Source organism: Aythya marila (assembly GCF_965140915.1).
Source record: "Aythya marila genome assembly, chromosome: 23".
Taxonomy (NCBI): domain Eukaryota; kingdom Metazoa; phylum Chordata; class Aves; order Anseriformes; family Anatidae; genus Aythya; species Aythya marila.
The window spans coordinates 3,757,659-3,784,977 of NC_139064.1; the positions used below are offsets into that span (position 1 = coordinate 3,757,659).

At 68.1% G+C, this 27,319-nt stretch overlaps 4 protein-coding genes across 6 annotated transcripts; all 4 read left to right on the plus strand.

Annotated features, from left to right (window-relative positions):
- The first annotated feature begins 232 nt into the window (after positions 1-232).
- On the plus strand, positions 233-4,860 carry THY1 (Thy-1 cell surface antigen). Its single transcript, XM_082778041.1, has 4 exons — positions 233-295; positions 2,228-2,313; positions 2,425-2,760; positions 3,120-4,860. The coding sequence occupies exons 2-4, from the start codon at positions 2,277-2,279 to the stop codon at positions 3,230-3,232; spliced, it is 486 nt and encodes a 161-aa protein (XP_082634167.1). The 5' UTR covers positions 233-295; positions 2,228-2,276; the 3' UTR covers positions 3,233-4,860.
- Positions 4,861-6,074: 1,214 nt separating this feature from the next.
- Positions 6,075-18,342, plus strand: USP2 (ubiquitin specific peptidase 2). 3 transcript variants are annotated; one of them, XM_082777936.1, is made up of 14 exons: positions 6,075-6,285; positions 7,447-7,521; positions 8,875-9,623; positions 14,808-14,858; positions 15,174-15,297; positions 15,424-15,535; positions 15,640-15,750; positions 15,847-15,911; positions 16,325-16,428; positions 16,507-16,587; positions 16,680-16,758; positions 16,861-16,968; positions 17,087-17,207; positions 17,299-18,342. In XM_082777936.1, the coding sequence occupies exons 3-14, from the start codon at positions 8,916-8,918 to the stop codon at positions 17,384-17,386; spliced, it is 1,752 nt and encodes a 583-aa protein (XP_082634062.1). In that variant the 5' UTR covers positions 6,075-6,285; positions 7,447-7,521; positions 8,875-8,915; the 3' UTR covers positions 17,387-18,342. The 3 variants fall into 3 exon arrangements, with proteins under 3 accessions (XP_082634062.1, XP_082634063.1, XP_082634064.1); XM_082777937.1 differs by lacking the exon at positions 7,447-7,521; XM_082777938.1 differs by lacking the exons at positions 6,075-6,285; positions 7,447-7,521; positions 8,875-9,623 and adding an exon at positions 12,761-13,082.
- A 49-nt stretch (positions 18,343-18,391) lies between these two features.
- On the plus strand, positions 18,392-22,745 carry MFRP (membrane frizzled-related protein). Its single transcript, XM_082778019.1, has 13 exons — positions 18,392-19,133; positions 19,231-19,344; positions 19,445-19,667; positions 19,893-20,057; positions 20,132-20,375; positions 20,475-20,605; positions 20,711-20,836; positions 20,924-21,000; positions 21,120-21,268; positions 21,428-21,558; positions 21,662-21,796; positions 21,910-22,037; positions 22,124-22,745. Exons 1-13 carry the CDS (start codon positions 19,080-19,082, stop codon positions 22,346-22,348), a joined length of 1,902 nt encoding a protein of 633 aa, XP_082634145.1. The 5' UTR covers positions 18,392-19,079; the 3' UTR covers positions 22,349-22,745.
- Positions 22,746-22,963: 218 nt separating this feature from the next.
- On the plus strand, positions 22,964-25,419 carry C1QTNF5 (C1q and TNF related 5). Its single transcript, XM_082777944.1, has 3 exons — positions 22,964-23,037; positions 23,771-24,015; positions 24,389-25,419. The coding sequence occupies exons 2-3, from the start codon at positions 23,790-23,792 to the stop codon at positions 24,904-24,906; spliced, it is 744 nt and encodes a 247-aa protein (XP_082634070.1). The 5' UTR covers positions 22,964-23,037; positions 23,771-23,789; the 3' UTR covers positions 24,907-25,419.
- Positions 25,420-27,319: the final 1,900 nt, after the last annotated feature.

Here is a 27,319-nt window from a genome sequence, read left to right on the forward strand (position 1 = left end):
CTGCACCCCCAGCACCCCAAACCCGCAGCCGGGATGCTGAGGGGCGGGGGGCGAGGGTGTAGGTTTGAGGCCGGGCTGCCAGAATCAGGGACCCCCCCGCACCCTCCCCCCCAAAAAAAAAAATCACCGCAGGGCTGGGGGCTGAGCCTCGGTGACGCCGCCCGCCCCTGATTTGCTGGGGCCGCCCGGCCGGCCCTTCCCAAACTGCGGGGAGCTCCGCACCGCCCCCAGCCCCACCGGGAGCCGCGGGCAGCAGCGGGCAGCAGCGCCGGGAGGCGGCAGCGGGGCCCCCCAGGTAGGCACCGGCATCCCCAGCATCCCCAGTCCCACCAGCATCACCAGGAAGCGGGAGGGATGCAGCCCCCCCCCGGGGGTACCCAGCGCCGGTCCCCGTGCGCGCCTTGGGCGCAGCGCTGCGGGGATTTGGGGAGCGTCGCGGGGGGGGTCGGGGAGATTCGAGGGGGTCGGGGGGCGATGCAGGGGATGCTCTGGGGTTTTCGCAGCGATGCTGGTGCCCCCCCCCTCCTTCTCCTTTCCCCCCAAGCCGTCGGGATTGCGGCATTCCTCCGCGGGCACGCCTGCGCGCACCCACGCACCCACCCGCATCCCTGCAAGGGCGGCAGCTCCTGCACCAAGCCCAGGCACCCCCCCCCCCCCGCCCTCCTCCTCGCAGCCCCACTTTCGCTCTCAGGTTTTTGGGGCTCAGGGTTTCCCGCATCCCCATTTTTCCCCCCGGTGTCCCCACCCTCGCCATTCCCAGAGCCCCTTCTGCGACCCCACAGGGGTGTCCCCCCCCCCCCCCGGTGCCACCGCCCTTGTGAGCCCCATCCCCGTGCACAGCCCCTGGGGTTACCCGGCTGGCTCAGCTCCTGCCAGGGGGGAGAGGGGGGTGCAGGGGGGCAAAAGGCTCGCAGACCCTAAACCTGGAAGATCTGTGTGCTTTTGCACATGGGTGGGAGGCAGCCCTGCTCTCGGGGAGCTCATCTGCGCTGCGTTTGCGGCTGCAACCTGGGCAGAGTCCCAGGATGCTCAAGGAGGAGCAAATCTGAGCTGGGAAAGGGTAAATCGAGGGGCCAGGGCCAGCTCGGAGGGTCCCGGAGGGGACACGGTCTCCTCTGTCACACCTTTGTCCCCCTTTGCGACCCCTTGGTTATCGAGACCATGCAGAAGGGAGTTTTTCTGCTTGGCCTGGGTTTGGGGTTGCAGATATAGAGGTCTTTCACAACTATGGAATGAGCACATGGTCTTGGCATTTCCCCCTTTGAATGTTATGTGAAAGACCCAAAAAAATGCTAAAAAAAAAAAAAGTAAAATCCAGCTGGCTGCGGTACAGGCACTTCCCAGCTCTTCCCTGGATGCTGAGCCAAGCTGCGATGGGGCACGGTGGGGCGGGTCTGCGCTCCCCCCTGCCCCCCTGGGGACCCAAAGGGGTGGCAGCTGAGCTCCCCCTCTCGGTGCTGGCCGCAGCCCCCACCCAGGAGGAGCGACTGCGGGGCCCTCGGCGCGTCCTTGAGCCCCGGGTTCTGCTCTGCTTCTCCCCCCCCCCCCTCTCCTCCCTCCTCTCCGCATGTCTGCGGCTGGATTCCCCGTGCGGTTGCTTGGCCGGGCTGCAAGCCTTTAATTGATTCCTTTCGGCCGCATCAAACCGCCGGCAGGGCTGGGGTTTGGACGGCACATCCACGAGCCCCTCGCCCTCAGGAGGGTGGGCGAGGGGCCAGGGACCCTGTAGCTGGACTCTCCCACCCCAAAACCTTCCCAAGCCCGTGTCCGGGCGGGCTCCGCTCGGTCCCTGGGGACCCGGTGCCATCCTTTGGCAGTCTCAGCTCCCTGTCCGGCTGCTGCCTCTCCCTCCTGGAGGCTCTTGGCCCCTTTCCCTCACCGCATCGCAGTGAGTCATCTCTGCTGAGCTCACCCGCGGGGGGGCCAGGCTGGCACCCGCACGAAGGGTCCCTCACCTGGCACCGTGCCGGGCGGGCACCGGGGCGCATCCTGCTTTCTGCTGCCCGCCCCTCGGGCGGGGAGATTTTGGGGGCAGAACACAAAGGTTTGGGCACCAGGGGGATCCAGGGAGGGAAAAGAGCGTGGCTGGCACCGCCTAAGGACGCGGGAAGGTGATGCTGGTGGGCACGCAGTGCTCAATCCCCATCCCTTCCCCGTGCAGCCAGCTGCAGAGCATCGTCTGTGCCACGGTGGGGGCCTCGCTGATCGCTTCTCTCCCCCTCCCCAGGCTCGTCTCTTGCCGGCAGCCTCCCCCCGGGCACCTGAGCAGCGGAAAGATGAACCCCACCGTCGGCATCGCTGTCATCCTGACAGGTAGGGCTCTGGGTCGGGGTGGGCTGCGGCACCCACGGGGCCGGGAGGCTGCTCGGGTGTCCCTGCTGCTCACCGTGCTCCACACCCACCATGTCCCACCCCTTGTCCCAGTGCTCCAGGCCGCCCAGTGCCAGATGATCAAGGACCTGAGCGCCTGCCTGCTGGGCCAGAGCCTGCGGGTGGACTGCCGCTACGAGAACAAAACCAGCAACCCGCTGACCTACGAGTTCAGCATCACCAAGGACAACAGGAAGCACGTCATCCACAGCACCATCAGCGTCTCCGAGAACGTCTACCGGAGCCGCGCCAACGTCACCATGCACAAGAACCTGGTGTGCCTCTACCTGCAGAGCTTCACCACCAGCGACGAGGGGGTCTACATGTGCGAGCTCAAGGCCACCAACGACTACACCGGCAACCAGATAAAGAACATCACCGTCATCAAAGGTGAGAGGGGCAGCGGTGCCCGGCCTCCAGCTCCTCTTCAGCCCCTTCCTCCTCCCCCGCCCCTCGGTTTGGCAGGGACAGGCAAGAAAGCCCCAGCCCCTGTGGTGTCCCCAAAGGCTCCCCGAGCCCCGTTGATGTCCTGCTGCCCACCCCCTCGCCCCTGCTCTCTGGCACAGGCAGGGTTTGGTGTTCCCCGGGGTCTCTGCACCCTCAAAAGCCTCCCTGCTCCACGGGCACAAGGTGGGAACGGGCAGTGGGGCAGGCTGGGCTCGCTGCATTGCTGTGCCGGGGTCCCAGCCGCCCCGACCCCTGCTCCCATGGGGTTTCATCTCTTCTCTCCCCGTTCCCCATCCCGGCAGACAAACTGGAGAAATGCGCCGGCTTCAGCCTCTTGATCCAGAACACTTCGTGGCTCCTGCTGCTCCTCCTGTCCCTGCCTCTCCTGCAAGCCGTGGACTTCGTGTCCCTGTGAAAGGATAAAAAAAAAAAAAACAAAACAACAAAACAAACCACCCCGCGCCCCCCACGGAGCACCCCAGCCAACCCGCCTCCCCCGCCAGAGCGCAGCCCTCGGAAAGAGCAGATTTGGAAGCAACGAAACCTCTCTCTATGTTATCTGTGTAGCCGTATATCTAACGCTAGCCACCGTCCTGTGCTGAGACCCGCCGGCACACGCGCGCGCGCACGCCCCGCTCCGAAGCATGGTGGCTCCGCTAGGCAGCGTCGCTTCTCCCATCACACCCTCCCCTTGTGCTGGTTTTGCTGGGGCACCGGAGCCTCAGCCCGCTTCTCCCACCCCTTTTCTTTCATTATTTTTTTTGTTTTTATTTTATATATTTTTCCTTGGCCTGTTCTCAGCTGGGGAAAGACAGCCGGACGAGCAGGTAAGGGAGGGGACGGGAGAGCGCGGGGACGGGTCCCGGTGCTGGGAGGAGACGGGGAGGAGGCCACGTGCCAGCGGGGTGACTTGGTGGTTTCTCTTTGTTGCAGCCGGGTTGGAAGCGAGGCCCCCAGACACCGCCTTGTGCCCTGGGGTTGCCCGAGCCCGGGTACCCCCCTGGTCCTCCCCGGGGACCAGTCCTTAGCTGTGACGAGAGAAGTGCCGCCAGCGCCCGCAGCGGAGGCCCGCGGAGCCTCTCCGAGCTAGCCGCAGCCCGGCCAGCGCCCCGTGCCCCCAGGTGGGGAGGGGGCTCCCCCAGGGGACCACCACTCCCCCGCCCAAGCTCCATGGGGACGTCTGGGGGGTCCCCGTCCTTCCCCGTGGCACGCGCCCCCCTCTTTCTCCAGCCCCCCCATGGCGCAGGGAGGAGCTCCGTGTGTCCCCCCCGTGCCTCCCCGCTCCCTTCTCTCTATCAAAGTGAGGAAAAAGGGGGCGAAGGCAAGCCCAGCCCTTGGCCACCGCCTCAAGAAGGATGTTCCCAGGGGTCAGCGAGAGTGGAGAGAGGGACCCCGAGCACAGCCCCAGCCTTGTCCCCATGCCCCGCAGGACCTCAGGAGCCTTCGGACCAGGAGAAACCACGAGGCTGGCCCCGCGCACCCCAGCCCAGGAGCGGGCAGGGGGCTGGGGGAGGCAGTGACGGGACCACCTGGGGCTGTGGGGTCAACCCCAGCCCTGCTGAGCTCCCCAGGCTGTGCCACGACGGCTGAGAGCCCTTCCCAGCAGCTGCTCCCCGCTTCCTCGCCGCGAGCTGCCCCCAGCCCCGCTGCCCCGTCCTGCCCATCCCTGCCCCTCTCGCTGCCTGCTTGCTTCTTGCTGTCTAGTGCTGCCGAGGCCGTGCACGGCTGAGGTTTGGCTCACCCCGTTCCCCGGGCTGGTTTGGAGCTCCCCGGGGAGCAGCGGGGCAGGGCAGAGCCCAGCCGACCGCGCGGACGCATCCTCCGGTCTCATTTATATATTTTTTTTTTTTTTGGTGAACATTTGTAGTTGTTTCCACAGCTTGTCGTAAAAAGAGATTCTGTTCAAAGGAGAAAAAAAAAAAAGAAGAAAAAAAAAAAGAAAGAAAAGCCAACCCTACGAAAAGCAACAAGAAGAAGAACAAAACCACCTGTCCTCCGGGAGTTTTCCTCCGTCTGCACAATAAAAGCCTAGGTCGTGTGTTGGAGTCGTGGCCGCCCGTGTGTGTGTGTGGGGTGGGCTGGGGGGCTATGGGGGGTCAGCACCTCCTCGGCAGCCCCAGCCTTTAGTGGAGAAGCAAAGGGTGACCCCGTCCTGCCCCTTGGGGCACAGCCCCGTGTCCCCATACCCCCCCATTCCATCCCAATGACCCCATTGTGAGCTCAGGGCTGGGGGCGCCTGCGGAGCCGGGAGAGGGGCGAAGCGGGGTAGGTACCACCGGGCACCCCACGCACACGGGCACCTCCGGCACCCCGTCCCCATCCTGCCCCCGTCTCCCTCGTGCCCTGCACGTCCTGGTGGGGCCGTGCCCGTGGAGGCAGCCCCGGCCCTGGCATCCCACGGGCAGGGAGCGTGCGTGAGCGGGGCCGGGCGTGCGGGCGCGTCCCGGAGCTGTGCCAGGGTCCTTCCCCCGTGCCTGCTGACGTGCGTGTTGCGTGCACCCGTGTGATGCCCCTGGGGATGCCAAGGGCTCTGGCAGCTCCTGAAGCAGCCACGTGCTGGATCCCGGTGCTGCCCCGAGAACCACAGAATCTGTGGGGTGGGTTTGGGATCGGGGCCGTGCCACCGCCGCCCCTCACGCCGCTGATGACCCCGCGGCAGCCTCCCGGAGTCACACCCAGGCGCGGACGCCAGCCTCACGTGGCCCTCCCTGTTTCGGGGCCGGAGCCGGGCAGGAGGCAAATGCCAGCCTAATTGCAGCCCGCCTAATTATCGTCGGCAGGTGCTGGCTGAGTCACGGCCACCGAGGTGCCGGCTCACCGCGAGGCCGAGCCGCCCTGGGCGGGTCAGGCGTCAGGGAGCGGAGCTGGGGGTTGCGCCCTGGCGTCCCCCCGTGTCCCCCCCGGTGTCCCCACGGGGGGCAGAGGGTGCTCCCAGCCCGCTCCTGCTCTGCTGCAGGCCAGGGGGGGCTTCTTCTCCCCGTGGCTTTTCCCATCAGGGAGCAAAACGCAGACCACCTCCCCTCCTGGACCTCCACGACCTTCCCAAACCCCCTCTCTCCCCACGCTTACCCTCAGGCCTCCTCCGTGCCTCTCCAGCCTCCCCTTGCCGTGGGGCGCCCTGGGGCTCACGTCCCCTTTAAGCCTCGGGGAGGCTGGAATGTGAGAGGCGCATTCGGGCGCCCTGCGAGGTCAGATAAAGGCTCTATATTTATCCACCCGGTAACCTGAGCCCTCAATTTCTGCCGTGGCGTTTTCACGCGGCCCCCCCAGCCCTCCGGCACGGCCGCTGCGCCCGCTCCCAACCCGGCTGGAGGAGCCCAGCCCCAGGGGGGGGCCTGACCCTGCCGTCAGCACCCCAAAAAACCCCCTCGCTCTGCTCCGGCCCCAGGGGAGCACCCCGAGGTGTCAGCAGCGGCTCCCCCGGCTCGGCGTCGCCCCATGAGCACCGCAGCCCCGCCGAGCACACTGGTGAGTGGAAGGGCCATGAGGGGACAATCCTATGGGGAGAGGGCTGCGAGGTGCCAGGGAGAGCCCCTAAAACCCCCTCCTCACTCTCCCTTCAGCTGGGTGAAGCTATAGGGGAGACCTTTGCGCTCTCGCTGTCCCCGGGGAGCGGGATCCCATGGCAAACCCACAGCACACCCAGCACCTCCCGGTGCCCGGGGTGGGCAGAGCCGCGTCCCGCTCACCTCCCCGGGGTCCCTTCTTTTTTTTTTTTTTTTTTTTTTCCCCCACCCGCAGACCTCAAAGCAATAACAGGCGTCGAGCCCGACGTCAGGGCTCCCCGTGGGGTTGGGGTTTTGCTGCCTGGGGGGCGGCCCGGGAGCGGCGAGCAGCAGGTTTTGCAGCCAGGTGGGGATGTGTCAGCGGCGGTGACGCCCGCCCGGCACACGTGCACCGAGCTGGGAGCGTTCTCAGGATTAGGAAAGGGAAACCCCTGGTTGGGGACATCCCGGGGGGCTCAGCACCCGCAGCCCCTCAGCCCCGGGGTGTCCTCGCTCCACGCAGGGGCCCCCGGTTGCCGCAGAGGGTTGGGAGCTCATGAATAACCCCCGGGCTGGGACATTGTGTCTCAGGGCACGGGGCCACGGCTCCAAAGCTGCGTAAGCGAGAAGCAGCTGTGCCACAGCTCCCTGCACGGAGCCAGGGCCGTGTAAGCTGAGCCTGCCCTGGGGCTCCGCGGCCACCCCGGGGGGGACAGCGGCCACCGGGGGCCACCAGCACCGGGAATTTAGGAGAGGACGGCACCGGGAATTTAGGAGAGGCCTCCCTCAAGCCTCCGGGGTGAAGGGTTGCCTCTCCAGGAGACCTGTGGCCATCCCGAATTGAGGCTCCCGTTGGGATGAGCTCCCCAGGAACGGGATCTCGGGTCCCCTTGGGGTTGGCTCCTGGCTCCCGGGCACGCGGCCGCGGACCGGACATTCCTGTGCCTCAGCTTCCCCGGGGAGGATGCTGAGGGTGCAGGAGGCCTGACTCAGCCGTGCCGGCCCCAGGGCTTCGCCCAGGCAGCAGGGAAGAAGCTCAGCGTTATTACGGGCAGGGAGGGGCCCAGGAAGCGATGGGAGGAACCGGGGATTTCTCACACCTCCTCGGCTCCCCGGGCTCATGGCACGCTCCGCTCTCCTCCAGCCCTGGGGTCCGCTGTGATGTGACACGGGGACGGCACAGCACGGGTGCTCCCAGCTGACACGGCGGCCCTACGTGGTAAGATCTCCCCTCCCGTGATGCCAATAGGGTCCCTGCTGTGCCCAGGGCAGGTTCCCCTTCCCAAATCCCACATCCCTCCACCGGCTCCCCACATCCCCAGGCCACGCTGTGCCCCGCGGGGACCTGTCCCGCTGCCAGAAGGCACCCGTTGGAGCCGCAGGGCTCCAGCACCCTCACCCCAATACCCATGGGGACGGGGACCCTTTGCCGGGCCCCACATCCCACAGCAAACCCCCTCGGTGCGCACCAGCTCCTGCCTGGCCGAGCAGCTCCGGGGTCCTCCCGGTGCTGGAGGGGGCGGGCGGCTGCGGCGGGGTGGGGGAGAGCCGGGTGTTTGGTGGCTCCTTTGCCTGCGAGCGCATTATTCAGCCCTCGGCCTCGGCTCCCAAACAGGTCTGTGCGCTCCGGCTTGCTCTTGCTTGTAAATAGTTTCCTCCGTGCTGCTCCCCGGCCACGGCAGCAGCAGCTCGGGGCCAGGCAAGGAGGATCCTGCGGTGGCCACGCTCTGGTCCCCGTCCCCGAGCCCGGCTGCACCCCACTTTTTGAGGGCTGGGCTCTGTTTCCATCCCCGGCACCTCTTGCACTGCTTTGGAGCGGGGCCAGCGCCCGCCCTGGCGGGGCTGGGAAAAGCCTCGGAGCCGGGGTCATCTCCTGGGTGACCGAGGACACTCGGAGCCGTGAGCTGCTGGCCGCACAGGGAAGGGACACCAGGCACCCAGGGGAGCGAGCACGGCCCCAGGACAGGTATGGGACCAGCCCTCAGCCCGTGAGCAAGTTTTTTTCTGGCTTCAATATCCCCTGCTTAAGCTGGTGCAGGTGGCTGGCCGCCCTGTCCCGGCTCCGGGGCTGGCTCCCCTTTTTCTCCAGGTGCCTCCGTCCTTGTGTTCCCTGGCTGTCCCCACGGCCCCCAGCACCCCTGGGTGGCTTGTGGCTGCTGCAAGGTCTTCAGCAGCTCCCTGACACCAGGCAGCCCCTGGGGGGGCAGGCACGGAGAGCCAGGACCCGTGTGCTGACAGCCGTGGGGCAGTGTGGCCAAGGCTAGGGAAGAGGTGACGCTGCTGTCCCCACGGGTGCCCATCGCCTCCGTCCGTGCCCAGCAGAGCCCCAGGGCTCCCTCCTGTGGTGCCAGGTGCCCACAGGCACCCGGGTGGCACTGCCAGCAGTGCCCTGATGCCCCAAGCTCTCCAGGAGGGCTGGCAGGAGCCGTGCCCACCCCGCGATGACGTCCCCTGGGTCCCCGCTGTTCCCCGCTCGCCCCTCTCAGGCTCTCTCCGCTGGGTGCCGGCGGCGGGCACCCCATGCGCGCGGGCTGCGGCCCCTCGAAGCTGAACCCGGGCTCTTCTCCTGCAGCCGATGCCTCCAGCCCAGCCCGCTGAGCCCCAGCCTGCAGCATGTCCCAGCTCTCCTCCACGCTGAAGCGCTACGTCGACTCGTCGCGCTATGCCGAGGCCACCTACGGCAGGGTGCCCGGCGGCTACAGCTCCTACACCTCCTACGGCTCCACCCTGACCACGGCCTACGCCGACAGCGACAAAATCGGCTTCAAAGCCAGCTACCTGCCCTCCCCCCGCTACCACCACTCGGGGCTGTCCCCCACCAGCGCCTACGACAGCGGCCGCCTGCCCCTCTACCCCGACTCCGGCATCCGCCTGAGCCCCGCTTACCTCCGCACCCAGTCCCGGCCGCCCGGCGTGGGGCTGAGCGGGGGCTCGTGCTACACCTTCACGGGGACCCCCGGCAGCCCCTCGGGCTACCTGCCCAGCTCGACGCCCCTCAGCCGTCGTAAATCCATCAGCCACTCGGACCTGGTGCAGGAGTTTTCGGGGCTGCGCGCCTCGGAGAGCGCCTACGCCTCCAGCCCCGGGGCGCAGGGCCGCCAGGAGCTCGGCGCCCTGCAGGGTCTGTACCAGGCCGCCGCACGCTCCGACTACGTCCGTGACTACCTGGAGAGCTGCGAGAGGAAGAGCAGCCACTGCAGCTTCCCCTGCAGCCCCCCCGGACCCTCCCAAGCTGCCCTGTCCTCAGCCGGCACCCGCGGCGCCAGCCAGCCCTGCGAGAGGAGCGATGGCTACGGCGGCACCTCTGCCCCTGAACCCCTGGTAGGTGGTGCGCCGTGGAGGGGGGACAGGATGGGGCTGGTGGGGTCCTGTGTGCTGTGTGGGTTCGTGCTGAGCTTGGGGGGCTGAGGGAAATGGTGCGCTCCCTTTTGGGGTCTCCATCAGTGGGGTCGGTGGGGTCTCCGTGCTGCCGCCACGTGTGCGCCGTGCCGGTGCCGTGTCCCCAAGCAGCTGGAGGTGCCCAGCTCTGCCTGCTCCCCGTCCCCAGCAGCTCCGAGGGCCACCGTTGGCAGCATCGTGATGGCTGCTCCATCACACGTGCTGGTGGCACTCGGGGTCCCAGCCCCAAATCGGCGCTGCGCCATCCCCAGAGCCTCGTCCCAGGCCGGGAGCGGGCACCACGCACGCAGCCCTGCTCAGGAGCGCACGGCAGCAGCCCGGTAATTTTCCACTTGGCTTCCCTTCCACGGAGCCATCGGGCTGTGCCCGCGCTGTCTCCCGTTCCCTTTCCACCCCACGCTGAAGGTCGGTGCCCCCCCGAGCAGGGTCTGACCCGCCCGCTGCTTCCCAGCAGCTCCGTCCCACCGAGCAGGGAGGGTGAGGGCTGGGGGTCCCCTTCTGCTCCCCACCAGCAGGATGGGGGGGCTCTGCCCCTTCCCACCCAAGCCCCCACGTACCCACGGGGCTGGGAAAAGGGCTGTGGAGCATCCTCAAGGCCTCGCCCCTGACATGGGACGGAGAAGTTGAGGGGCGAGCAGGGCTGCCACGAGCAGCCAGGAGCACTGGAGGGGCTGGGGGGGCACAGCGAGGTGTGGGGCAGGGAGGAGAGGCCAGCAGGAGCTGCAGCTGGTGCTGCGCAGCCTCGTGGCCGTGCTCTCCCTTATCTTAACCCCCCTCTGCTGCTGCAGCCCCCTGCCAGACCCCTCCCCGTGCCCACCCTGCCCCTGCTACCCAAGGGGTGCCAAAGGCGGCCAGCACAGGGTGCTGGGGAGGGCCAGGGCAGGCTCAGAGGCCGGATCGGTGACGCTGGTTTAGGTTTCCCCGGTGCTTTAATGCTCACCCCTGCAATTTTCCATTCCTGGGCATTTTTCCCCCCGTTCCCAAGCTGGGAAGCGAACGTACCGGTCGTAAAACGGGCTGCAGGTGCCCGCGGGCATGCACGGTGCCGGAAACGAGGCCGCGTCGCAGCCCCGGCACTGCCATCAGTTCTGCCCCATTACCCGGCCCCGGGGGCAGCACCAGCAGCCCCCGATCCTTCCAGACCCAGGGCATGGCAGGGGCTGGCCCCGTGCCTGCTCCCGGCCACCTCCTGCCTTGGCACTGCGGGAAGCCAAGCGGAGGAGCCCGCAGCTGGGACAAGAGGGTGCCCTCGTGCCTCAGTTTCCCATCCTGCAGGGCACGGGGAGCTGCACGGGGCCGGGAAGGGTGGGACCGGAGCTGTGCCACCCCATTAACCGCCCTGCGTGGACACGGGGTCGGGAGGCCAGAGCCACCCACGGGAACGCCGGCAGCTCTCCGCAGCCCCATCCCAGGCTGCTGACGGTGCTGGCTCGTGGCCAGCCCTGGTCCTGCCTTCACGGTGCCAGCCAGACCCGTGGCAACCTCTGCCCATGGCAGAAGGTCACCGCTGGAGAGGGGACAGCAGGGGACAGCTCGCTGGCTCCTTCGCTCCGTGGCTGCAGCTTGCCCCAGGAGCCCACACGGCGCTCCAGCTGGAGGGCACCGCGCTCCCAGGTCCTCTTGAAGTCACCAGGGCACGATTTTCGGCACAGGACGTGGCCAAACAGCACCCCTCTTGCTGTGGGGCCAGCTCAGCCGGCACACCCCATCCCCGGGGAGCTCTGCGCCAGCACCCACACAGCGCCCGGGGCCCGATCCTGCCCCCAAATCACGCGCTGGGCTGCAGGGCAGGAGCAGAGCCTGGCTCGTGCAGCACCCTGGGGTGCTGTGCCACGTCCCCAGGGCCTGGGAAGCGCCCTACAAGTTGTGGGGCCCCCACAGCACCAGCATGAGCCCCGTGGGGTGCACACATTGCGTCCCTGCATGTGCACGGCGCGCACACCACGGGGGGGGGTGCACAAATCTATCCCCGCAAGCGAGGATTACGGCGAGCATCCTGTTGTGATGCAAAAAGCCCCGGCCCTGCAGATGAATAACGCTGCAAGATGCCTCCTCAGATATTTCTGCTGGTGCCAAAAATAGTCTCCTTCCCTCCTCCCCCCCCCCCCCACCTCCCCTCTCTCTCCCTTCCCCTGCTTCCAGTCCCTCCGCCGGCTGTGCCGAACGCGCGCCCGCGGCGCTCGGAGCACCGCTGGCTGCGGGGGTGGCCCCGGGGAAAAGCAGCCCCCGCTCGGTGCCTCCGTCCCGGTGAGGCTGGGGGGCTCCCTCCAGCCCCGTAGCAGCCCGGCCGCGCTCCCTGCCCGTGGAAATTTCCCCCCCTCACCCTCCCCAGGACACCCGGGTGCACGCAGCGGGCGCTGGGCCGGCTGCGGTCAGCGGGGTGAAGCGGAGGCAGGCGCAGGACGAGGACGCAGGAGAGCTGGGCTCCCTGCCAGCCTCCGCACCTGCCCTTGCTGCAGGGGCATGGCTGGAGCCCTGCCCGCGCCGTGCCTCAGTTTCCCCCCGCTCCGATCCCAGCGGGGGGGTCTCCGCCCCACGGGGGGGTTGCCTTTGGTGAGGGGAAGCAGTGAAACACCTCCGAGCCCGGCCCTAAAGCAGCCCCCCAAAGCAGGGGGCTACGCACTGCCTGCTGTTCCCAAAGCAGCACCGCGGGGAGCCTAAAACTGTCCCTACAACCCCAAATCCTACTCGGACAGCCCCGCAGCCCCGCTCCGGGCACGGGCACCCCGGGGCTGCTCCCCATCAGCTGGGGGGCACAGGAGGGGGCTCTGCTGCGTGGCACCGACCCCATGCAGCCCCACAGCAGTGGCAGGATGGATCCCGGGAGCCGTAGGGCAGGGGGCAGGGGGCTGCTCCCCGCGTCCTCCCCGGTGGTCTGGGCACGGCGAGCGCGTGGCCGGCGGGCACGGCCGCCCCTCGCGGGCCCCCTTGGCTCTCCGGCTCGCTGTACCACGCGGTGCGGCGGGGGCTGGCCGTCACGGAGCCCTGCTGCTGCTGCCGCTGCCGCTGCCGCCTCTCCACCCATTTGATGTCAGAGCTCTGCTCAGGTGCCGTCAGCCCCGAGAGCCGGCACCGGCACCGGCTCCGGCACCGCAACCGCGCGGCCACGGCGCTGCTCCGGCAAGGCCGCCCGCCTGACCCCCTGCCCCCGACCTTGGCCGGCCCCAGGAGAGGGGGTCCCCGGGGTCCCCCCCGGCAGCAGCAGCCCCTCGCCGTCTCCCAGCAGCCGGGAGGGGAGCCATGAGGGACTCGTACACGGTGACGCTGCCCGAGGAGCCCCCCGCGCTCCCCGACCTTCACAAGGAGCTGCGCCCCCGCGCCTCCATGCCGGGGTCCCTGCTGGTCTCCACCTTCGTCGGGCTCGTCCTCAACAAGACCAAGGTACGAGCTCGGAGCCTGGGGGGCACGGGAGGGGGCGACCCCTGCGCTCCCCGTGGAGCTCGGGTCCGCCCCTGGCTGCCCCTCGGGGTGCCCCTCGCTGCAGGACGGGGGGCGCGGGGCTGGCACCCATGGGTGCCACCGGGTGCTGGCGGCACCGGGGGGGGACCCGGCAGCTCCCGGCGCTGCCCCGAGCAGGGGGCAGGAGGGGAGGTGACAGCACGTGCCCGGGGTCCCTGTGCCAGCCCTGCCCCTGCGGTGACCTTGGCCAAGTGGCGTGCCCCGCACTGGCCGGTGCAAGGAGGCTGCTGGTGGCCACAGCGGTGCCGTGGCGGTGCCACCGGGGCGAGCCTGGCTGTCCCCAGAGCCACGCAGCCCACGGTGGGTCCACGGAGACATCAGGGGGCGGGGAGGGGGCAGGATCGGGGCATTTATGTAAGCCCAGCTGCCCCGGCCGTCCCGCTGCCCCGCTGGGTGCTTGGCACGTGGATGGAGGGCGAGTGCCCGGTCGCTGTGCCCTGTCCCCATCCCCTGTCCCCTGTCCCCCCCCTCCCGCAGTGCAGCCTCGGGGAGTCCCCAGCCGCCGCCGCGTGAGCCAGCTCTCCTCCGCCGCCTCCGAGCAGCGCCGTGTCCTAGATAACACCCCGGCCGGGCGAGGGGGATTAGCTGGAGTTGAGTCACCCAGGGGAGGGGAAAAAAAAAACGAAAAAACAACAAAAAAATAACAAGCAGGAGGTGGAATCAGAGCCGGGGGTGGGCTGGGGCTGCTCCGTGCCCTGTGGGGCCAGGCGGCGGGCATGGGGGCTGCGCCCACCCCAGCACCCCGATCCCTTCTGGGGAAGCCACCAGAAGCTGCTGCCACCCTGCCCGCCGCCCTGCCCATCCCAGAACAGGGACAGGAGGTGCCCAGGCACCTCCACGGGGATTTAGGGTGCAGGACACGGGGTCAGCACCCCGCCGGGGCACGGGGCTGCCCCGCAGAGCCGCGTGTGCCCGCGGAAGGCACCTGGGTGCCCGCTGGCCCTGCGGTGGGTGATGCCCGCACCGCACCGCGGCGAAGGCGCACGTGTAACTGTATCTGGGTTATTTTGGGCTGCTGTCAGGGCTGGGTGCTCAGCACCTCCCACACACGCACCAGCTGCTGCTATTTCAGAGCTGCGGGGCCCCCTCCTCTCCTCCTCCTTCCCCCTCCTCGCTCCCGGGAGCAGGGAGGACCCGCGGCAACCTGCAGGAGCCGGGGGGGGGGGCACCAGGAGCAGGGCTGCCCCGGCACCCACCCGGGGGGTGCGCCCTGCAGCGCCCTGCTGGGATTTAATCCCATAAAAGAGCCGTGCCCAAATCTGTGGGGTGCTGGTATGGGGTGTCCCGGGGGGGTGAGACACCGTGGGGCACCCTGGGGCACCCTGGGGCACCCTGGGGCACCGTGGGGCAATGCCACCCCCAGCTTCCCAGGGCACAAAGGAGGCAGGGGGTGGCCAGCCTGGCTCGTAGCCCAGGGCACGGGGTAGCCAGGGGGACTTTGAGCCCTGGAGGCATCCCAGGACAGGGAGCTGAGCACCAGGACGGGTCCTCAGCCACCGTCCTGCGTGCAGCCTGCGCCAGGAGCGGCCGCGGTGCTGGCCCCGCTCCGTGCCCACCTGGGGGGCTGCCCCACGCTGGGGCTGGTGGCCCCGTGGGCTGGTGGCCCCCACGGTTGGCTCGTCCCAGCCCTGCTCCCTCTCTCCACAGAGCTCCAAGGCGGTGCAGGGGCTGACCGGCCTGCGCAACCTGGGCAACACGGTGAGTGCTTGCGGGGCTCCCTGCTGGCACCGCGGCCTTCTGCGGGCACAGCTGGGGGGTGTGGGGCACCCCGGCCCTTCCCTCGCCCCCCCAGACCCATATTCCCCCTCCAGGAGCTCCCCACCCTGCTCCCAGTGGTGCTGGAGGACGGAGGGGTCCCCTCTCTCCGTCCTGCCTCGTCCCCATCCTCTGCCCACCCTCCCCGGGTGTCCCCCCCACATCGCCGCCCGCCTCCCTCCTGCCTCCCGTTGCCATGGTTTATTTTTTTTTATTTTATTTTTTTATTTTTTTATTTTATTTTTTTTCCTCCCCCAGTGCTTCATGAACTCCATCCTGCAGTGCCTGAGCAACACCAGGGAGCTGCGGGATTACTGCCTGCAGAACCTCTACCTGCGGGACCTCAACAACAACAGCCGCATGCGCACCGCGCTCATGGCAGGTAACGGCACCCCCCCCCCCCCCCCCCAAAAAACACCCCGAGGCTTTGAGGGGGGGGCTACAAAGGGGACGGGGACAGCCAGGGGACACCCGTCCCCGTCCCCCTGAGCCACGTCTCCGCCCGCAGAATTCGCCAAGCTGATCCAGCTGCTCTGGACCTCGTCCCCCAACGAGAGCGTCAGCCCCTCCGAGTTCAAGACGCAGATCCAGCGATACGCCCCCCGCTTCGTCGGCTACAAGTAGGGGCCGTTTGGCTCGGGGGGGGGGGGGGGGGGGACGTGGGGAGAGGGTACCGAGCCCCCCCCAGTCAGCCCCTCACCTCCTCTGCCCCCTGGTCTCGCAGCCAGCAGGACGCCCAGGAGTTCCTGAGGTTCCTCCTCGACGGGCTGCACGGGGAGGTGAACCGCGTGCTGGTGCGGCCGCGGGCCAGCGCCGACACCCTGGACCACCTCCCGTGAGTTGGGGACGGGGCAGGGGGGAGGCCACGGGGCTGCCCCAAAGAGGGGGTGGGCAGCGGCACCCAGCACCATTCTGCCTCTCCGCCTCGCAGCGACGACGAGAAGAGCCGCCAGATGTGGAGGAGGTACCAGGAGAGGGAGGACAGCAGGGTCAGCGGTGAGCGGGGCGCTGGGGAGAGGTGGGAGGGGATGGGGGGGGGACGAGGGGTCTCATCCTTCTTCATCCCGTCCTGCTTTATCCCATCCCATCCCTCTTCACCCCATCCTTCATCCCGTCCTTCTCCATCCCATCCTTCTTCATCCCACCCCTTTTCATCCCTCCCCTTTTCGTCCCATCCTTCATCCCATCCTTCCTCATCCCATCCTTTAACCCACCCTTCTCCATCCCATCCCTCTCCATCCCACCCTTCTCCATCCCTCCCCTTCTCATCCCATCCTTCATCCCATCCCTCTCCATCCCATCTTCCTTCATCCCATCCTTCCTCATCCCATCCTTCACCCCACCCCTCTCCACCCCTTCTTTCTCCATCCCACCCCTCTCCACCCCACCCTTCATCCTATCGCCCCCAGACCTCTTCGTTGGCCAGCTGAAGAGTTCCCTGACCTGCAGCGAGTGCGGCTACTGCTCCACAGCCTTCGACCCCTTCTGGGACCTCTCCCTGCCCATCCCCAAGGTGAGGGGTCCCCGCTGCCCCCCCCAAAAAAACCCTCACCCTGCATTCCCTGCCCCTGAGCTCTCCCTGCTCCCGCAGAAAGGCTACGGCGAGGTGACGCTCATGGACTGCCTGCGGCTCTTCACCAAAGAGGACGTCCTGGATGGGGACGAGAAACCGGTACGGGGCGTGGGATTGGGGGCACGGGGGGGGGGATTTTGGGGAGCAGGCTGAGCCCTCACCCCGCCATCTGCATCGTTTGCTGCCCCCAGACCTGCTGCCGCTGCAAGGCCAGGACGAGGTGCACGAAGAAATTCAGCATCCAGAAGTTCCCCAAGATCCTGGTGCTCCGTATCCTTTGCGCCGCGGGTGCTGCTGGAGGGAGCTGGGGGTTTTTTTGTGTGTTTTTATTTTTTGGGGGGGTCCCCGCTTCCTTAACGTGCTCCCCCCCAGACCTGAAGCGCTTCTCGGAGGCGCGGATCCGAGCCAGCAAGCTCACCACCTTCGTCAACTTCCAGCTGAAGGACCTGGACCTGCGGGAATTCGCCGCGCAGAGCTGCAGTGAGTGCCGGGGCCGTGCCCGCTGGGGGGGTCCTGGGAGGGGGCAGAGGTTTGGGGTGGGGGCTGCAGACCCCTTTAGGGGGTTTATCCCGCTGAGCACCGCCCTGGCCGCCCGCAGACCACGCCGTTTACAACCTCTACGCCGTCTCCAACCACTCGGGCACCACCATGGGGGGCCACTACACCGCCTACTGCAAGAGCCCCGTCTCCGGAGAGTGGCACAGCTTCAACGACTCCCGGTGAGGCCCTGGAGGCCGGGGGACGACGAGGGGGGAGGGAGCGCTCTGTGGGACCCCCCCGCCTCTCACCGCACCCCTCCTGTCCCCGCAGTGTCACCCCGATGTCCTCCAGCCACGTGCGCAGCAGCGATGCCTACCTGCTCTTCTACGAGCTGGCCAGCCCGGCCTCCCGCATGTAGCCTCCCCGGGCACCCCCCCACGGAGCTGGACACCCCCCCCTGGAGCTGGACACCCCCCCGGAGCTGGACACCACCCCCGGAGCTGGAAACCCCCCCAGGATTTCGGCTTTTTGCCCCCCAAACCCCCCTTTGGGTGCAGCTTGGCGGCACGGAGGGGCCGCAGCAGGAGGCAGCCGGGCACAACCCCCCCCAGCTGCGGGCTGAGGGCAGGACCCAGGCAGCTCCAGCGCCCCCCCGATGGTTGGTTTTTACCTTGGGGTAGGTTTTTTTCCTCTCTTTTTTCGTTTTTTTTTTTTTTTTTTTTTTTTTTTTTTTTTGCTGTGTAATAAAAAACACCGAGAGAGGGACTCGGCGGGCGTGGGGCCGCGGGGAGCACCCGGCGCTGGGGGGACCCGCGGTGCCCCCCGGGTGCTGCTCGCCCATCCCCGAGGATCCCTCAGCTGCCCCAAACCTCCTGGCCAAGGACTTGAAGCCCTCTGGACACCTTCACAAGCCCAGATCCCGACCGATGGACCCGAGGGAGGAATTTCTCCGGACTTATTTTCACAGCCGGGGGTGCTGCGGGCGGGTGTCCACCTGCCTCCTCATACGCCGGTGCCTTAAACCATCCGGGGGGTGGCACGGGGGTGCCCGTCCCCATAAGGGGGGGGGGACAGCGGCTCCCTGGGACTGTCTGCAACCGGGGAGCTCCCCCCGAATCCAGGAGCCCCCCTTGGGGATGCTCGTGTCCCCCCCCTCTGGCCCCGCTGCTCCGTCCTCCGGCTAGCGATCGCCAGTGGCCTTTTTTAGCCTTTTTTTTCTCTAATTTATTCTCCTCCCCATCCCGCCCTGCCCGAGGTCCCCGGGCTGGGGCAGCGCTGCTGCTCGGCAGGTGGCTCGTTTACTGTGTAAGCAAGATGGGCAGGATGTGTCTCGTACCAGGGAGACTTCGTGCAGGAATAAATGGGTAGCTGGAAGCGTCATGTGCCTGGCCGGAGAGGGACGGGGGCTGTGGGGACAGCAGGGAAACCGAGGCAGGAGGAGGAGAACCCACGAGCTGCCACCCCACGGGGATAAAACGGGAGGTGGTGGCCACGGCAGGGCCCCCTCCTGCATCCAAGGGAGCTTTTCTTCCTCCTCTGGTCCTCCAGCAGCCGCGCTCTGCCCCAAAAAACCCTAAACAAAGCCCTCTTTCTGCCTGGCTCAGGCACGGGGCCGGCATGGGGCATTAAGTGGGGACGCAGGCAGTGGGGCTCGGACACCCTGCACGGGGAGATGTGGGGCCGGGAGGGACGTGCTCAGCCCCAGCTCCCCATCGCAGCCCCTTTGGGGACACCTGGAGGCACCGGGAAAACCGAGCGGCCCCTTTGGGAACCCCAAAAGAGGCTCCCCGAGCTGTGGGGTGGGCTCGCAGCTCTGGAGGGAGCACACGTTCCCCTTTAAGGTGCTGGGATCTCCGTGCCAGGGCCTGACCTCGGCATCCTCAGCTGAGCTGGATTAACGGGGCAGGGGGAAGGGGCCGGCGGAGGGGACGGGGCTGGGGCCGCCCGGGGCTCTCCGCGCAAACTTTTGGGGTCTCCACGAGTTTTGGGGTCTCCGCGGGGCGCAGCTCGTGCCGGCGGCCATGGGGACGGGCGGGGAGGTGCGGGGGGCACCAGGGGTGGCCGTGGCACAGCGGGGAGGATTTTAAGCGTGCTGGGAAGCGCCTGGTGCCATGAAGGATTTCACCGAGATCACGCTTTGCCCCGAGGCTCTGGAGCACAGCAAGGTAGGGCCGGGTTTGGGGAGCTGCCCCACGGGTCCCCCACGGTCTCTGCGCGTCCCCACAGCGCCGTCCCTCTCGTGTCCCTCGTCTTTTCGCCCAGACCGAGTTCTGCAACCCCGTCTTCGAGGGCGAGGAGCCCCCGGGAACGTCCCCAGACAAGGATGGGGTCAGCCCCGTGTCCCCCCAGGATGGCCTCGGTACCCGCCTGGGGTTTGTACACACACCCACAGGGAGCTCCCCACCAGGCTGTGGGGCTGCCCGGGGGTCCCGGGGGGCACAAAAGGGTCTGAGGGGGGGCAAAAGGATCCTAAAAGGGACAAAAGGCTGGGATCAGCCAGCTGGGGAGGGGGTGGCGGGGTGGGGGCACGGTGGCACCGTGCTCTGCCCGCTGTCCTCGCCCTCCCGCAGGCCGGCAGCTGTGGGGTCAGGAGGGTGGAAGGTACCGGGCCGACTGTAGGTTCACCTGGCTCTGCGTGGCCCTGATGAGCGCCGTCCTCCTCTTCCTCATCGCCCTCCTGCTGGCCATCGTCGTCCACCGTGAGTGCGGGGCTGGGGGCGCCGCGACGGGTCCGTGGGGATGGGGACACAGAGGTGGCTCCTGGGGGGGGACTCGGGGCACGGCGAGGGCACCCGTCCTGCTCCAAACCTCCCCAAAAAGGGGGATCCCTGCGTGCAGGAGCGGGGAGGGACCTGACACGTGGGGCCGGGTGGGCTTCCCGAGCCCCCTCCCCACACCGCAGCCTCTCCTCGCCCCGCGCACAGAGCTGACGTCCCTGCGGCCCCCCAGATCCCCCGCCGCCGCCCTGCCCGCCCGTGGCACCACCACCAGCCCCTCAACACCCACCCCGACACCTCCCCCGGCCCCAAAAACCACCTCCACCCCCACCTGGAGCCAGCCTCCCGCAGCCAGCACGCCGCCAGCCCCGGGTAAGTCCCACACACCCCAACACGGCGTCACCCTGAGGTGCCGGCTCACCGGGTGCCCCCTGTCCCCCTTGCAGCCTGCGGTGGCACCCTGCGGGGTCCCGAGGGCTCCTTCAGCTCCCCCAACCACCCCGGCCCCTACCCGCCCCACGCGCTCTGCGTCTGGCGCATCGAGGTGGCCCCCGGGCTCGCCATCCAGCTGCGGATGGAGGCGTTCAGCGTGGAGGGCACGGCGTCCTGCCTCTTCGACCGCCTGGAGCTCCACGAGGAGCACGGGGACGGCGCCGCGGAGCCAGCCCCGGCTCGGGGAGGCACCACCAGGTAGGATCCGGGAAGGATTCGGCACCCCTCCACCCCCGTCCCCCAACAACAACTTTTGGGGTGGGGGAGAAAGGGGACGCTGCGGGATGGTCCCCCCAGGTTCTGCGGCAACGTGGTGCCCCCCACCTTCAACACCAACTCCAACCTCCTGCGCGTCACCTTCGTCTCCGACGGCAGCGTGGGCGCCCCGGGCTTCAGCGCCCGCTACCGTGCCGTGGCCCCCGATGAGAGTGAGCACCCCCCGCGGGTTGGAACACCCCCAAAACCTCCCCAGAAACGGGGGATTTGGGGCAGGGGGCGCGCAGAGCACGGCCACCAGCCCTGGTACCCCGCAGAGAGCTGCGCCTGGGACGAGCATTTGTGTGATCGGGGGCTCTGCATCCGCCTGGGCTTCGTCTGCGACGGCTTCCACGACTGCGAGGACCGCAGCGACGAGGCCAACTGCAGCCTGAAGCACAAAGGTGGGCCCGGGGAAGGGGGACGGGGGGGAGAAATGGGGCGTAAGGGAAGGGGCTGGGGGTACAGCCCCATGGTGTGTGTGTCCCCAGAGTGCGGGGGCCCGCTGACGGCCCTGGAGGGGCATTTCTCCACCCCCAGCCATCCCCAGCCCTACCCGCACCAGCAGGTGAGCCGAGGGGTGCTAGGAGGAGGAGGAGGAGGGCGGGCGGGGAGGAAGGCTTCCTCCCATCTGAGGGGTCGGCGGGTGCCCCTGCCCGGCTTGACGGTGTCCCCCCGCCCCGGTAGCTGTGCCTGTGGCAGATCTCGGTGCCCCTGGGCCACGTGGTGGACCTGCGCTTCCACAACTTCAGCCTGGAGCCGCACGACGACTGCAGCTTCGACTTCGTGGAGGTCCACGACAGCGCCGGCACCGGGGCCGCCAGCCTGATGGGCAGGTACCCCCCACCACCACCCCTCCCCAAATCCAGCTCCCGCGGCTCAGCCGGGGAAACCGAGGGCTGGCGAGGACGTGCTGCTCAAGGACAGGCTTTTGGGGCATCCCGTATGGCCCCGTTGCCCGTCTGACCCCATCCTTTGCCCCCCTGGCCCCGCAGGTTCTGCGGCCACCAGCTGCCACCCGCCCTCACCTCCTCGCGCCACGTCATGACCGTGCTGTTCGTGGCGGATGAAGGAGTGGCAGACGACGGCTTCTTCGCCACCTACCAAGCCCGCAACGCCACGGAGAGTAGGTGGCGGGGCTGTGCAGCCCGTCCCCGGCGGGGTTCGAGGCCGAGGCTGAGCAAAACCGTCCCCTTGTGTCCCCCCCCCCCCGTCCTCCCGCCCCGCAGAGACCTGCAGCCCCGCCGAGTTCTCCTGCGGCAACGGCGAGTGCCGGGCGCTGGAGTCGGTGTGTGACGGCTGGCACGACTGCCCCGACGGCACCGACGAGCTCAACTGCACCGGGGTCTCCTACCCGGCCTTCGGTGAGCCCCATCTGGGGGGATTTCACCCCTTTTCCCCCTAAACCCACCCCCAGGGGATCCCCCGGAAAGCGGTGCCCCCTGTGCCAGAAGCGCAGCACCTCTCCCCGTGGCAGGCTCTGTCTGCGAGCCCGTGGAGGTGGAGATGTGCTTGGGGCTGGGCTACAACGCCACCTCCTTCCCCAACATCTGGCTGGCCATCCCGGACCAGGAGGGGGCCACCGAGGTGCTGCAGGACTACCAGGTGAGCCGGGGGGGCTGGGGGTGGCTCGGCCACCCCGTGCCACGCTCGCCCACCCCGTGCCAAGCTCACCCAGCGCCGTCCCGCAGACGCTGATGGAGCTGGCCTGCTACCAGCACCTCCGGCTCCTCATCTGCAGCCTCTTCGTGCCCAAATGCACCCCGGACGGAGGCGTCCTGCAGCCCTGCCGTGCCGTCTGCCTGGCGGCCGAGCTGCGCTGCCAGCAGTCCCTGGGGCTCCTCGGCATCCTCTGGCCCATCAACTGCAACATCCTGCCCGACTCCAGCGACCCCGTGGAGTGCTTCCAGCCCTGAGCCCCCCCAGCGCGAGCCCTCCTGCCCCAAACTTTCCTCTCCCCTTCTTCCAACTCCTGTCGTGTCCTGCCCCGGGGCCAGGGCATCCTCTTAGGGCTCAGCACCCTGGTGATGTGAGATTTCCCCCAGGACTGAGCCCCTGGAGAGGGGCTGCCCCTCCCCAGCCTCGCTACGGGGAAAGATTTATGGTGGGGGGGCCGTGCCCGGGCGTTGGAGCTGCCCCCATGGGGGTCTCAGCATCTCCAGGCTCTGCCCAGCCTCTCCGACAGCTGCTAGCCCGGCAGGGGAAGGGTTAACTTCCCCCAAATTGAGGGTCCCCATGTCCCCAAAACCCCGGAGCCGGGGTTTTCCCTTTTTTTTCCCTTTCTCCCCTTTTCCTCCCTCCATCTGCCCCCAGCAGTGTGGTTTTCGCCCCGCTCCTCCTCTCCCTTCCCCCTGCTCAACCGCGCTTCCCACACCGTGGGGATTATTTTTCTTTTTTTTTTTTTTTTCTCTCTTTTTTTTCCTTTTTTTTTCCCCTTGTCTTGTAGCTTTTGGCTCCCGGGGCCCGTGGCGATTTCCTTTGGAGTTTGGGAGGAGAGAGACGTGGGGAGGAGAGAGGGGGGGAGAGGCTGCCTCTCCGAGGGCCTTCGTCAGAGCGAGGAGCTGGGGAAGAGCCCGCAGCCCGGCCCCGCCGCAGCGCAGGAGCGGTGAGTGGGGACCCTATTGGGGTCCCGGCTGCGGCAGCGGGGTGGAGGAAAAGCCCCTTTCCTCCTCTTTTTTCCTCCCCGTTCACCATGGGGAAGAGAAGCAAGGCCACGGGGAGAGAGGGGCCAACGCTGCGCCGGTAGCTGAGAGGGCTGGGGGCAGCGGGGTGGTCCCGGCCCTCAGGGTGGTCCCGGCTGTAGGGTGGTCCCGAAACGGCCCCATAAAACTTGGGATGCTGCAGCCCCAGCCGGCCGTGCCGCGGGGAGCCAGCCGGGAGCCGAGCGGAGCCGCGGGGATGCTGCCAAGGGCAGGGCCGCGCCGCAGCCCCAAGCTCCTCGAGTTCCCCAATCTCCTCGAGTTCCCCGAGCTGCCGCCCCACCACGCACGGCCCGAGCCCTCATCTTCCTCCTATAGCACCCCAAAACCAGGCTCAGAGCTGGCACAGCCCCTCTGAGCCCCTACACGCAGCCGGCACCTCCTGCGGGTGCCCCCCGGGGTCCCCTCCCCGTGCCAAAAGATTTGGGGCACCCCCCCAAAGATTTTTGGCTCGGGGGTGGGCAACGGGGATGCTGCGGCAGGTGCAGCTGGTCCCGAGCACTTGCCAAAAAGGCAAAAAAAGGGGAAAAAAATAAAAAAAAAAAGGGGGGGGCAGCTGCAGGGTGGTGGTTGCCTGCCCATTTCGAGCCCTGCGCGCCGGGGTCTGCGGAGCTGTTATGTTTCTCTGCCCCCCTGCAGCCCCCCCACGGCGGACGAGATGAAGCTGCTCCTCCTCTTCCTCCTCCTCCTCCTCCTCCTCCTCCTCGTGGGCAGCTCGGTGCAGCTGGAAGACAACAAGATCCCCAGGCTGTGCTCGGGGCAGCCGGGCATCCCGGGCACCCCGGGGCTGCACGGGGGCCAGGGGCTGCCGGGCAGAGACGGCCGAGACGGCCGGGACGGGGCCGTGGGGCTGCCAGGGGAGAAGGGCGAGATGGGCCCACCTGGTAAGGAAGGAGAAATCCCATAAAGGGGAGCCCGCTCTACTTTGCCAAACAGGGAGAAAATCCCCCAAAAAGAGCCCTTTTCCTGCCACCCACCCCCTCCGGTCCTGCTCCCCACTGCTGGCACTGCCCCGTTTCCCCCGTCCCCATCCCTCCCTTCCACCTCCCTCTTTGGGAACCCCAAATGTGGGTGCCCCGTCCATCCCCTGGCTCCTTGGGGGGGTTCTCCCACCCTCAGGGGGTCTCCCCAGCGAGCCCACACCCCACTCCCACCACCCCATACCCACCCAACCCCAAAGCACTTGGAGGGGGGGGGGAATTTAGGGGATCTGTCCCAGCACCTGAGGCAACACCATCCCCATCCCTTTCCCCCCAGGAGCTCCGGGGCCCCGCGGGGAGCCGGGCAGCCCCGGCGTGGACGGCGTGCACGGCGAGAAGGGGGCGCAGGGCGAGTGCGCCGTGCCCCCCCGCTCGGCCTTCAGCGCCAAGCGCTCGGAGGCTCGCAGCCCCCCGCCGGCCGAGCAGCCCATCCGCTTCGACGTGGTGCTGGCCAACGAGCAGGGCCACTACGACCCGGCCACGGGCAAGTTCACCTGCGAGGTGCCCGGCCTCTACTACTTCGCCGTCCACGCCACCGTCTACCGCGCCAGCCTGCAGTTCGACCTGATGAAGAACGGGCAGTCGGTCGCCTCCTTCTTCCAGTACTACGGGGGCTGGCCCAAGCCCACCTCGCTCTCCGGGGGCGCCCTGGTCCGCCTGGAGCCCGAGGACGAGGTGTGGGTGCAGGTGGGAGTCGGGGACTACAGCGGCTTCTACGCCAGCGTCAAGACGGACAGCACCTTCACCGGCTTCCTCGTCTACTCCTACTGGCACAGCTCCGCCGTCTTCGCCTGAGCCCGGGGACGGGGACGGGGACACGGGGGGTGCGCGCCCCTTCCCCTGCTCGGGCACGGCGCGGGGAGGTGGCAGGGGTTGGTTGGAGAGGAGGTGGGGGGCTCGGCGTCCTCCCCCTGCTCCGCTGTGGTGCCTGGAAGGGGGCAGGATGCGGCCCCTGGTTGCACAGCGCGGGATTTCAGCGTTTTTAGCTCCCTCCCCAGCTCCAGGGCGGGATGAAGGAGCTGTAAAAATCAAATATCGGCGCGCCCTGAGCTTCCTGCCATCGCCCCCCCGGCACGCGGCACCCCCGGGGTTGGGCTCAGCTCCCTGCGTGCGGGGCGAGCCTGGGCTGCCTGGCCGCTGGCACGGCGAGGGGCCCCCTGCCCGTGACCCCAAACCCCTGCCCGTGACCCCAAACCCCTGCCCGTGACCCCAGACCCCGGCCCGTGACCCCAGACCCCCGCCCGTGACCCCAATCCCCTGCCCGCGACCCCTCTCCCCTGCCCTTCTCCGGCCACCGCAATAAAAGGGTCCTCCCCCCTACCTGTGCCTGCTGCATCCCTGCCTCTGGGGCTGGCTGGGGGGGGCTCGGGACCCCCTCCCGGGGGGCTGCAGCCCCTGCTAAGGGGCGCAGGGGGGCGCAGAGCCGGCGGGGAGCCGCTAGGTGGAGGCAGCGGCGCCGCTTTGCGCCCTGCGCTCCCTCCGTGCGCCCTTGCCCTGGTTTTGGGGAGGGGCCGGGAGGGCATTTTTTTGGGGGAGGGCATTTCCCAAGCAGCCCCCCCCCCGGTCCCGGCTGCCCGTAGGTCGGGGGAGAAGCCCACCCTGCCCCCGGTGCCTCGGGGGGCTCGTTGTGGACCCCCCATAGGTCGGGATGGAGTGGGAGCGCGGTGACCCGGCGCCGGGAGGGGACCCTATTTTTAGCCGGGGGAGCGAAGGGCTTCCTCATTCCGGCCCCAAATTGGTCCCGCGGGGATTTGGGGCGAGCCAGGGAGGGGGCTTCTGGATAGGGGGGGCGACTCCTTCAGCCAGCGGGACGAGCAAACCCACGGCCCTACAGAGATGGGGTTTGGGGTCGGGGGCACCTCGCTCCGCGTCCCACCTGGGGGTCGCACCCCCGGGGTGTCCCCACCCCATAGGGGCTCTGGGGCCGGGGCTGAAGGCCCTACAGCTCCCCGTCCAGCCCCGGAGCAGGATTGGGTCGCGGCGGAAGCGTGTGTTTGGGTTGAAATCGGCCTTTTTTTGTCAGCAGAGCCGCTCGGGGATAAACAGGGCAGCTCGCCGGGCGGAACTGGGAGGGAGAGGACTTTCCTTGGGACCAGGCCAGGGGAGGTTGTGGGGTGGGGGGGGGCTGGGAGCATCCTCTGGGCCCCATCACGTTATGGGGGGGGCGCCCAGCACCACGCTGAGCACGGCAGCTTCTGGAGAGGCTCTGGACCCGCTGGGAGCTTTGTGGGGTCGGGGAGGGACCCCCGGAGACCCCCCAAAGAGGAACAGGAGGGTGGCTGCTGCTGCCTGGGGAGGGGGATTAGGAAAGGATTGGGATTAGGGGAGGGGAGCCACAGCAGGCCCTAATTCCTGGCAGCTCCTAACGAGCACCCCGAGCAAGGAGGGGGCAGAGCCCCGGTCCCAGCTGAGCCCCGGCTTGTGGGGTGGGGGGGGGTCCCACAACCCCTTTGGCCAGGGCAAACCCTATAAAAGCGCCGGGCTGAGCAGGCAGGGCCTGCAGGGCAGCTGGCAGAGGCAGCGGTTTGTGCAGAAATGTTTATTTAAAAATAAATAGGAGGAAAAAAAATAAAAATACAACAAAGTGCTGGCAGCTCTTCCCGGAGCAGCTCGGTGGCGCGCCAAGGGCAGGGTCCCCAGCAGGTGCTGAGCAGCTCCTGCAGCAATGGGGGGGGCCAGGAGCCAGCAGGAATCCCCCAAATCTCAGCCCGATAGGGCTGTGCGAGGAAGAAGCCAAAAGGAGACCCCGAGACCCCGCAGAGACCCCATCCCGAATCCTCCCCAGGGAGGGGAAATGCCCCCGACGGCGAAGGGGCCTCCTGGGAGCGGGTAAGGAGGGCTCCAAGCTGGGAAAATGGGGGGATAAATCTCAATGGGGTGGGCCAGTGGGGTGTTTGGGGGGGATTTGGGGCCGTAGGGACAAAGCAGGGCTGGGGGGGACCCTGCAGCACACAGGTATGGGGCTGTCTGCACCGAATTCGTCACGAACCCAGGCTCTGTCTGGTGCTTTTGGGACCCGGAGCCACCCTGCTGTGGGGGTGCCAGCAGGTCGAAGGGGGTGAGGAGCTCAGGATCCCAAAACAAGGCCACAGGACCACGAGCACGGACCCCAGAAGAGCAGAGCCCGGCCTCTTCATCAACCCCAGCGGGAGAACCCCGTGTCCTGGCGAGAAAACAGCTCGGGGAGGGCCGATACCACCTCCCCCGG

Bases quoted from the DNA above. Each gene is read 5' to 3' on its own strand.
- MFRP (XM_082778019.1), top strand. From the start codon at position 19,080: ATGAAGGATTTCACCGAGATCACGCTTTGCCCCGAGGCTCTGGAGCAC. The intron at 20,606-20,710 runs GTGAGCACCCCC...GGTACCCCGCAG, and splicing joins TGCCGTGGCCCCCGATGAGA to AGAGCTGCGCCTGGGACGAG. The intron at 21,001-21,119 runs GTGAGCCGAGGG...CCGCCCCGGTAG, and splicing joins AGCCCTACCCGCACCAGCAG to CTGTGCCTGTGGCAGATCTC.
- USP2 (XM_082777936.1), top strand. From the start codon at position 8,916: ATGTCCCAGCTCTCCTCCACGCTGAAGCGCTACGTCGACTCGTCGCGC. The intron at 15,751-15,846 runs GTGAGTTGGGGA...TCCGCCTCGCAG, and splicing joins GACACCCTGGACCACCTCCC to CGACGACGAGAAGAGCCGCC. The intron at 15,912-16,324 runs GTGAGCGGGGCG...TATCGCCCCCAG, and splicing joins GGAGGACAGCAGGGTCAGCG to ACCTCTTCGTTGGCCAGCTG.
- THY1 (XM_082778041.1), top strand. From the start codon at position 2,277: ATGAACCCCACCGTCGGCATCGCTGTCATCCTGACAG. The intron at 2,314-2,424 runs GTAGGGCTCTGG...CCCTTGTCCCAG, and splicing joins CATCGCTGTCATCCTGACAG to TGCTCCAGGCCGCCCAGTGC. The intron at 2,761-3,119 runs GTGAGAGGGGCA...CCATCCCGGCAG, and splicing joins GAACATCACCGTCATCAAAG to ACAAACTGGAGAAATGCGCC.
- C1QTNF5 (XM_082777944.1), top strand. From the start codon at position 23,790: ATGAAGCTGCTCCTCCTCTTCCTCCTCCTCCTCCTCCTCCTCCTCCTC. The intron at 24,016-24,388 runs GTAAGGAAGGAG...CTTTCCCCCCAG, and splicing joins GGGCGAGATGGGCCCACCTG to GAGCTCCGGGGCCCCGCGGG.